The sequence below is a fragment of the Martes martes genome, assembly GCF_963455335.1.
Source record: "Martes martes genome assembly, chromosome: 17".
In the NCBI taxonomy this organism is placed as follows: Eukaryota; Metazoa; Chordata; class Mammalia; order Carnivora; family Mustelidae; genus Martes; species Martes martes.
This window is the reverse complement of record NC_137905.1, coordinates 50,728,838-50,739,244: the sequence shown is the minus strand read 5'-3', so window position 1 is coordinate 50,739,244 and position 10,407 is coordinate 50,728,838. Positions and strand designations below refer to the sequence as shown.

The 10,407-nt window shown below is 45.0% G+C and overlaps 1 protein-coding gene across 1 annotated transcript; it reads left to right on the top strand.

Moving 5' to 3' along the window:
• Positions 1–433: 433 nt before the first annotated feature.
• Positions 434–8,776, top strand: LOC308358377 (caspase recruitment domain-containing protein 8-like; the record flags this gene model as incomplete). Its single annotated transcript, XM_080828561.1, is given in 8 exon segments — positions 434–491; positions 1,071–1,149; positions 1,712–1,941; positions 2,013–2,086; positions 2,090–2,275; positions 3,742–3,867; positions 4,195–4,336; positions 8,511–8,776. Coding segments are annotated over 8 exon segments (1,161 nt in total).
• Between the last annotated feature and the right edge of the window lie 1,631 nt (positions 8,777–10,407).

The window sequence follows — 10,407 nt, the reverse complement described above, 5'->3', positions numbered from 1 at the left end:
GTTGGAAAGTGTCCCACTTGGTGTGAAGTAGTTTGAAAGCCACGTGAGATTCCGGAGAGCAGGGCACTGGTGTTGGCTGTGTCCTGGTGCTCAGCTCAGCTCCTGTGCTTACCAGCCACGAGGTTGGGGGAAGCTCATCTGTGTTCACATGAACAGCTGACACCGACGGTGTCACACTTCTGGAGGTGCCACACAGCTAGTACCAAGATTCAGAGCAGTTCTATAAGGTGCGGGTAGCATTAGTCTATCTGACATGGGAGAAAAAAAAGGCTCAGAGTGGTTAGGTAACCGTCTGAGACTTTTCCTTTTTCCTATCCAAAATCCCTACTCTCTGCCAAATGAGATTCCATCATATGTAATTCTTGATAAACCAATTTTCTCCGAGCACAGTGTTTCAGAGACTTCTATCATCCAGGGTACAGATATTTGTTCTATGCAAATCATCCTCACCCGGAGTCTGAGCGGAGAGAATGGTATCCGGGAGTGCATGCGTAGAGGGTGTCTAAGTGCTGCTGGGAAGGCTCTCCCAGTTGGGTGGTGGGAACGCTGGGGGAACCAGGGGATGGTCTGCGGTGCCTTGGGTTGGATGGCGGTGAACACTAGGGTGAACAGATATGACTTTCCTTCTTAAGCTTTCATGCTTGCTCCTTTTATGGACTTGTGATCCCCTGCCAGCATCAGGTGTTAGCTGCTGCTTGGGACCATGTAGAAATTTAGTTGCCGTGGTTCCTGCCCTAGGTGAATACTGCCCCCCAACAAAGCCATCCAGCCTCACTTCCTTCTTAAATTTGGGGGTTCAGGTTCAGTAGTGACCAAGAACATTCTTGGGCCTTTCTTTGTCTGGATGCCAAGACCAAAGCCCCTTGTTCTCCCTCCATACTCTTCTCTCTGATATCTGGATTCCCAAAAGCACATGTGCAATTCAAAATCCAGAACGCCTTTAGGCCATGCCTTTTCCAGCAAATCCACATCTGACACATACAATGTGTATTTTTCAGAAGAGACTTGCTTGGAAGCGAAGACACTAGTGCCCCTCGAGGCTCCTAAACTCTTTTCTGGGGTTCGACCAGCTTGTCATAGTTATCAGTTTCTGGGACCTGAAGGAAATGTGGATATTGAGTTGATTGATGAGAGTGCAAACAGATACAGGTAAGAATTGAAGATGTTGGTTGTTTCAATACAATTCTCCCATAAAGGAAGTATGTGCTGTGTGATACTTACACCTACACACCTACATGATAAGGTATGCGATTCATCCCTTCAATATTGGAAATATTGTCAGGATTCTCTGATCCTATGCACTGAGTTGGTGTTTTAGTTTCAACACATGTAGAATACAGAGAAAATGGGTCCCTCAGAGCATCATTAACTCGCCAGAGTTTTCTAATGTGGTGAAAGCCACAGAGGAGTCTTGAACTTTGCTCCACCACAAACACCACATCCCTCTGCACTTTTGTTCTTTAATCAAAGACCTGGGGAGCCTGGGTGGCTCAGTTGATTAAGGGTCTGCCTTTGACTAAGGTCATGAACCCAAGGTCCTGGGATCGAGCCCCAGGTTAGGCTCCCTGCTCAGCTTCTCCCTCTCCCTCTGCTGCTCCCCCAGCTCATGCTCTCTCACTCACTCACTCTGAAATACATAAATAAAATCTAAAAAAGAAAAATCAAAATCCTGGTCTTCTCCCAGCATGACTATCACTCTGTCTCCTTTCAGTGTCCACTTCCCCGTGGCTGGCTTCTATCTGTGGCCAGCGACACGCCTTGGATTCTTGGTAACAGCAGCGGTGACTGTGAGGATAGCGTTCGATTCTTGGAGTCAGCATCCAGAACTGAAGTTACAGCCTGAGGAGCAGTGGATGGTGGCAGGCCCACTGTTCGATATCTCCGTGGAGCCCGAGGGGGTCGTTGCTGAAATCCACCTCCCTCACATCATCTCCCTGCCAGGTAAGGAGGGGAGAGGGGGCCATGGGGATGGTGGGGATCATTGTCTGATGGCCTTTGTCATTGTCCTACAGCAAATGAGGTCGATATGTCTTGGTTCCACGTTGCGCATTTTAAGGATGAAGGGATGATCCTAGAGGCACCAGCCTGAGTGGAGCCTTTCTATGCCGTCCTGGAAAACCCCAGCTTCTCCCTGATGGGGATCCTGCTGAGATTGGCCAGTGCGATTGGTATTTCGGTCCCCATCACTTCCATGGCACTGCTCTATTATCACTTCTACCCTAAAGAGATTAAATTTCACCTGTACCTTATCCCCAGTGACTCCTTGGTGATGAAGGTAAGGTTGGCAGATTTGGAGAAGGGAGAATTATATGTCCACTTATAACCTTGGACCTTGTGTCTCTGTTTCTGTTTGCTTTCATTATTTCTCTTTTTCTTTCTTTCTTTTTTTCTTTCGTTCTTTCTTTTTTTTTCTTAAGACTGTCTTTATTTATTTTCCAGAGAGAGAGTGAGAGAGAAAGAGAGAACAAGAGAGATAGAGAGAGAGCACAAGAAGGGGGAATGTCAGGCAGAGGGAGAAGCTGGCTCCCTGCTGAGCAAGGAGGTGGATGGAGGACTCCATCCAGGACCCTGGGATCATGACCTGAGCTGAAGGTAGACACTTAACCAACTGAGCATCATTTATGCTCACATGAAACTCATGTTTCAGCATTGGACACCCTTCCTTTAAATGGATCTATGGATTTCTTTTAACATGAATCAAATACACAGATAAATGTATCACTCCCTAATTTTTGCAGTGAACACACCATGTGTGCAGCACCCAGATGGAGAAGTGGACATCACCAGCTTCTCTTTCCCATTCCTGCCCTGACCTGATCGCTACCCACCAAGAGTATTTACTAATCGGACTGATGAGAACGTCTACTGTAATTGTTTTTGACAGCAATTCTTGCTTGTTAATTCCAGAAAGTGTGTATTGAGCTGTAGCTGAGACTTGTCGAATGTTATTATTATTTTGTTGTTTGAGTTCTATTCTGTATCATGGGTGGATCCTCAGAGAGCTCTGAGGTCTCTTCCGTTCTGCTTCTGGGTCTCTCTGGGGTGACGTCACTGCTGTATTGCTTGCTGGTGGGCAGGCAGCTGTCACCTCATGGAGCAGGAGCCTCGCGATGGAGGGAAGTCGTCTCTACCCTCGTCCCTCATAGATGCAGCTGCAGACAGGAATGGTCCTCTGCCGAGGCACAAGGAGGAAGCCTCTTTGTCCCCGGATTTGAGGAACACTCAGGCTATCCCTGCCACATTATACAAAGAAAAATCAAACTCTACAGAGATTTGTAATGAAAAGAAATCCTTTGTGGGGGGGAGCGATTGGTAGCTCAGTTGGTTAAGTGTGTGACCTTTGACTTTGGCTCAGGTCATGATCTCAGGGTCTTGAGATGGAGCCCAGAGTTGGGCTCTGTGCTGAGTTTGGAGCCTGCTGAAGACACTCTCTCCATCTTCCTCTGCCCATTCTGCCCCGACAAGGAAAAAACAAACAAACAAACAAACAAAAATGAAAGAAATCCCTAGCTCTGAGATAACCAGCAGGAAAATTTTATTAACACATGTCTCTGGTGCACCAAGCTGGGGCAGTTGGAGGAACATGCAGCTCTGGATCTCAGAGTTGTGAGTTTGCTCCCCACATTGTGTACAGAGATTACTTAAAAATAAAATCTTAAAAAAATAAAATCCCTCAAGTCCAGAGGCATATGTTTACTTTTAGCTTTGCTCCCTGATTTGCTTCTGCTGCTTCTTCCTCAGGCAATAGATGATGAAGAAACTAAGTTTCATGGTGTGCGTCTGCAGACCTCCCCCCCCGTGGAACCCCTGTATTTTGGTTCCCGTTATATTGTGTCTGGTTTGGCTCGCCTGGAAATAACGCCCAAGGTCAGTAGAATTTGAATGTAACTCAAATTTCACTCAGGTTTCAAAATATTTTGTACTTTTTTTTTTTTTTAAAGGAGAGGGTTAGTAGCTCACGTGATTATTCTCCAAACCATATCCTGATAGGAGCTGGGCTACCTTTCCTTCCATGGAATAATACTAATTCCTAAAATTGTAAATTTAAAAGATTGTTGATCATTCTCAACCAGCCATGAGACTGTATAGGAAATGGCTAATATTTCAGGGACCAGTTCACTGCAAGCAAACAGGCTTTTCTACCCCCGCCCTCAACCCCCTGATACTTTAACTCAAGTGCTGTGCTTCTTCTAGGAGTTGAAATTATCCTACAGGAGTCCTGGAGAACCCCAGGCATTCTCTAAAGTCTTTGCCGGGAAGATGGAGGAACCAATCACATTTGAAGTTACCGAACAAACATGCAAGACTTCGGTCTGGCACACTTTGGTGAAGCCAGGTAGGTAAAATATGAAGTTTAAATTTGGGGGGATGAAAACAAATTATGCACCTCTTTTCTGGGTTGTAGTGAAGTATGTCAGAGGAGAAGGTCTGTTTATGGTCCCATCGCAGAGAAGAAAATAAATCTACTGCCAGCTTAGAGTCAATGTTGAGTTGAAACAAAAGTGTAGACACTGGTCAAGTTTGCCTGGGATGGGGATGGCTGTTGCTATCGAGAATTGGACCCTCTCATACGTAGGAGGCAGTGAACAGAGATACTAATCATAAGAATCCAATGGAGCAGAAGTCAATTTAATTCTCTGTCCTGGGCAATTTTATAGTTGTTTTCATACATAGAGACTAATCAGCTGCTGAAGGAAGGACACAGAACTGATCAGAACTTCAAAGAACAGCAGGGCTTTTAGGAAGAACATGTAAGACCTGTGGAAGGCTTCACGGTAAACAGACTCTAGTGACTTTCCCAGATGGTGGCTCCAATCGGCAAATCTCCCACCAACTTATATGTGTGTTCAATGTAATAAATTTTGCACTATCACAATCCCAGTATTATAGGGTTAGAGAATATCATCCCTTATTTGCAAAATGTACTCGCTTCATGATGGTATTTCGTGTCTAAAATACATTTGCCGGAGGATAATTTATGTAGAATAGTATGATAGTTTTACCATAGCTTTCACATTTCCTCACATATTGGCTTAGAAATAGAAATAGAATATTGAAAAAACTGTTTCTTTCTCTGATTTCCTTGGTGGACAGTGAGTGACCTTCTACTTAATTGGGTTCCATTAGGTATATCAATGTTCCAATGGGATCCTTAACCCAGGAAATGGAATGAAATTATTTTAGTGCATTGTGTCAAAGACCAGAGAAACTGCAGGGGCACCTGGCTGGCTCAATCAGAAGAGCCTGTGCCTCTTGATCTCAGAGTTGTGAGTCTGAGCACCATGTTGGGTGTAGAGATTACAAGAAACAACACCACCCCCCCCCAAAAAAAAGAAAAACTAAATAAGGTAAACGGTTCATTTTCCAACTTTTCCTTCTTTCCTAGTGGAGCTCCAGTTTTGTGCTGCATCACTGCCTTCCCCCCTCTCAGGTGAGTGCAGTGTCCACACCAAACATCAGGAGGTTTTGAGGGGTGTGATGTGGCTCAATGAGGGATCCTACCTTCTCTTCAGTTACAGAGACTGAGTGCTGTCAGACACAAAGAAGGAGTCTGAGCCACTTGCGCGAATTCATGGGAGGGTTTAATATGCAGACTCTGAGCACGCAACCACGTCTTATTGGGGAAAATATCTTGTATCTGAAGAACTCTCAGTGAAAGCAGTTCGATATGGCTGGAGATGAAACTTTACAGGGACGGAGGACACATGAGACCAGAGGCAGGCAAGACAGAGAAGTTGAAAGCAGAAGGGTGATGGCTGAACTCTTTTGGTCCTTAGGCTGAAGGCAAAGGGGGACTTAGGAGAGGTGGGTAGCAATGCACTCACTGTTCTGAACAGTGTGGATGGCTGTGGGTGAGGAATGGACAGGAAGTGGGAGCTGGGTTAGGAGGCTGTTGTGAAAATTGAGAACAGGGATTATCTGGGAAATGGTTAAAGTTACTGGAGGGGATAGGTAGCAGAGAAAGAAATTATGCAAAGTAAGGAGTCAGGGGGCACCTGGCTAGCTCAGTCAGAAGAACATGTGATTCTTGATCTTGGGTAGTTGTGAGTTCAAGCCCCACCTTGGGAGTAGAGATCCTATAATAATAATAATAATGATGATGATGATGATGATAACTTTTAAAAATAAATAAATAAGATATAATAAGAGTCAAGATTCAGAGGACTACCTAATGACCTCCGCATTGTCAGCTTTGTCACTCTCCACACAGTAAAAGTGACAGGCCTCCTATCTCAAAACAGATCATCCAGGAGGAGAAAGGGAACATCCCCTGATCCCTCTTACTCCTCTCACTCCTCCCGGGCTTGAAATGGCACAAACCCACTTCCTGGCCAGCTGGTGTTATGGTCAGGGGGCCCAGAGAGGCAGATGAGCTACAGAAAACCAGACCTCACTCCTGGAGTTGCAGTTGGGTTCAAACCCAACCACAGATACAGTTGAGAATGAGGTAAAGATGATTTCACAAAGGAAATTGAAAGGATTTATGTAGGTGGTGAGTGTGTAGCACCAAGAAGACGTCTCTATCCTTCCTATTCTACAAGCTCTTGAGCAAGAGCTATCTACCACCTGGTGTCAGAAGGATGAAACCCACCCTCGTGTGCTCTCTCTAGAACACCCTTCAGAAGCTGCTGCCAGTCCACATCTTGCATCAGATCATTCTGGCCAGCATGCACTGTGAAGCCTGACATCTCTCTCCCCCTCTTTGCCTTTTGGCCTGGTGGCATCTTGTATTTAATACCAGAATCCTATTCCTCGAAATCCTCCTCTGATACTAACTCTTCTGTGAAGACTTTGCTTGAAAGTCTAGTCATCCCCTCTTTTCTGAGCCAAGGGCTATGGTTGCATTTTTCTCCTATGGAATTATTGTGATAAAAATGATCATGGTGACAAATGCAGCTTATTGAATGCCTGTTGCGTGGCAAATATTCAGGGTATGCATAGGTATGCATTATACTCACCAGTTCTGTCTAGTCCTGTCAATGTACTTTGGCTGGCTTCTGCAGAGAAGCAGGGAGGAGCATCAGAGTGAACATGGCAGTGGTAGCAGTCCTGTATGGAACGTAGCCTGAGACAGACACACACCTCACACTCATGGGGTTTCTATTCCAGCAGGTGAAAACAATGAAGCTGATTTCCCAGTGCTTATCGAAATACAGTTGTGATACACGTTCCAAAGGAAAATTAGAGGGATTTAGAGAGGTTGAAATGGGAGGCTCAGATCTAACCTTGAGGGAGTTGAAAACGTTTCAGAGTGTATCCTGGAGAGAGGAAAAAGTGAAATTTATGTCCAATTAAGGAGATGGAATAGAAATTGCTAAACAAATGGGGCAGCAAGAATAGGTTAAGTTGAGAATCTTTCTGTGAGAGGAACTTCATTCATTCAAATTGAGGAGTCACTGAACGGACAATTCCAGTGACTTTTCAGGAGAAGCACCAAGACTTCACAGAAATCACATCGTTCAATGAAGGTGTTTGGTTATAATTGTGATGACCGGACATGAATGATCTTCACCACGGTGTTAAAGAACAGAAGTTCTAGAGGCATGAGTTGTATATAGAAAGCAATCACCCTTTTGGGTGCCTGGGTGGCTGAGTTGATTAAAGGTCCGACTCTTGATCTCAGGTTTGTGAGATCGAGCCCTGTGTCCAGATCCACACTGGGTGTGGAGCCTGCTTAAGATTTTCTCTCTCTCTCTCCCTCTGCCTTTCTCTCCCTACTGGTGCTCTCTCTCTCTTTCTCTCTCAAAAAGAAAACAAAAAAGACAATCATGCCTTTAATGAAGAAACTGAGGAATTCGAAAGCGATATGTTTTAGCTAAGGTCACACAGGTATTATGTATGGTCACCAGCGTGAACCCTGAGTTGGCATGATGCAAAATACCTTCTTCTCTCCAGTGCTCCCTGTCCCCTCTGGGTTGTACTTCACCAGTTAAATCTCTTTCTACACCGTTTATCAGAAGACCGTTGAGGGTGGGGAGCTAGTCTACTGTACCTTGACGTCTGGTATCATGTGTGCCAATGTGTGAACTTGAAATATGTTAGAAGGATGAATAGATGAATGTGGAAAAAGATAGGCCTTCTGTAGGGTTCCAGTGAAAACCAGAAAGTAAAGAAGGAGAGGTGCTCAAAGCTTGGAGAAGAGGGAATGGAATTGCAGAAGAGGGATCATTGAGTTTCCCTGGATTCATACACCCCTGGGAATGGACTGGAAATCCTGAGGATGTGTGCGTAAGATCTGGGCAACATGCGAAAGAGAATGAGCAACATCTCCACACAGAATTATGCCTTTAAGCGGTGGCTGGGTGACTCAGCTGGTTAAGTGTGTGACTCTTGATCTCAGTTCAGGTCTTGACTCAGGGTCATGAGTTCAGGCCCCATTTGGGGCTCCATGCTGGGCCTGGAGCCTACTTCAATTAAAAAATATATATGTGTGTTTACACTGAGCATACACCTTGAACCCCATAAGTGAGCTATGCCTTTCTGAGTCTGCAACTCTTTCTTGTGTCCAGTTGAGACGTTTATGAAGGAGAACCACCGGCACCTGCGAGACAGGCTGGGGGACCTGAGCGGAGTACTAGATGATCTTCAGGACAGTGAGGTCATCACCGAGGAAGAGAGGGAGCTGGTGCAGCAGATTACAAGAGAGAAGATGAAGAATGAGACCCTGCTGAGGATGGTGGAGAAGAAAGGGCCCCAGGCCCTGGAGATACTCTTTAGAAGCCTTCAGCAAAAAGATCCTTACCTGATGTCCTACCTCAGCCAGCAGAGTTTATAACAGTGACTCAGGCCAATACTCAGGAAGAGAGAATCCTGTGTCCTCCACTGAAAATGGATACACAGGGGTGCTTGGGTGGTTCAATCATTTAAGTGTCTGACTCTTGATTTCAGCTCAGTTCGTGATCTCGGGTTGTGAGAGTGAGCTCAGCTCTCAGCCCCACACTAAGCGGCGAGTCTGTATGAAATTGTCTTCCTCTGCCCCTCTTCCCACTCTCTCTCTCTCTCTCAAATAAATAAATTAAACAAATCTTTTAAAAATAAGAAGGAAAGTGGATAAACAGACGTGTGATCATTGAGTTCAGTGTCTAAGACAAAAGAGGTCCAGGTGACACCCAGCCATCACACAGGTTTTATTGAAGACTGATGTGTAACTAGGCAGATACCTATTTCTGTATTCTCATATCTTCCCCTCAACAATATCTCAAGAGAGTAGGAATAGTCATACTAAATATTTTTAAAATTATTTTTTATTCACATATAATGTATTACTTGCCCCAGGGGTACAGGTCTGTGAATCATCAGGCTTACACATTTCACAGCGCTCACCATAGCACATACCCTCCCCAATGTCCATAACCCAGCCACCCTATCCCTACCCCCACCCCCAGCAACCCTCAGTTTGTTTCATGAGATTGAGCCTCTTATTTCATACTAAATATTTTTTAAGTCAAGTTAAAAAAATTCCCATTTCATCCATTGGCACATTTCTTGGAAATCTGGGCAGAAGAAGGCAAGGCCAGGTGTGTTTATGATTGACGGGGCGGGGGGAGACCAAGTCTCCTGAGTTACGTGAGAAGCAATTCCAGTGAACATTACATCTGAGCTGTTACCTGCTCAGAACAGAAGCCAGGAAGGCTTACGAAAAACTCCCTGTTGAGGACGTTCATGACATTCACAAATTCAAATTTTTTTTTTTAATATGCTGTGTCTTTAACATTTTATCCATTGCTATTTCTACTAGAATGATGAAGTCCCTTGATGGAATAGAGCTCAGGAGTGGAAGCAAATGCCAACATTGGCAGAAAACCTTTGGCTTCTGGTATATAGGCTGGTACCAGGAACGGGCACATTCTGGGACACACAACTTCATGGAACAGCTCTGTGGATCGCAGAGGCGGAGTATGGATCAATGGTGTCCACAGAAGCAGCGAGGGGGAAAAGGAGGAGCATCCAGCTGGTTGTGAGAGAGGCCCTCCTGTATGTCACAGAGATAGGCAGAGCCTGCCATTGGGGCTCTGGCGTTGGACCCTGCCATTTTGTATGTGTCCCAGCTGCCTTTGGACCAGTGTTTGTGTGACATAAGTAATGCTATCCTCTGACTTTGAGCCTAGTTATTTCCTTGTATTTGAAGTGAGTTTGTGGGAGACAGCCTAAAGTTGGGTCAGTTGCCTTTGGGTTTTTTTAACCCATTTTGACAACCTCTGCTTTTAAAGTGGTGTGTTTGGCCATTTGCATTTAACATAATTCTTGGTTAGGATTTAGCCTAGGGCAGCCCTTTTAGTATTTGTTTTCTGTCTATTCCCTTTGTGCTGCATGGCTATCTTTCCTTTCTTGGCTTTTTTAGGGCTTACTTGAAGAGTGTTTAGTATTCCACCTTAATTTATCTATTGTGTTTTTTATGGTACGTGG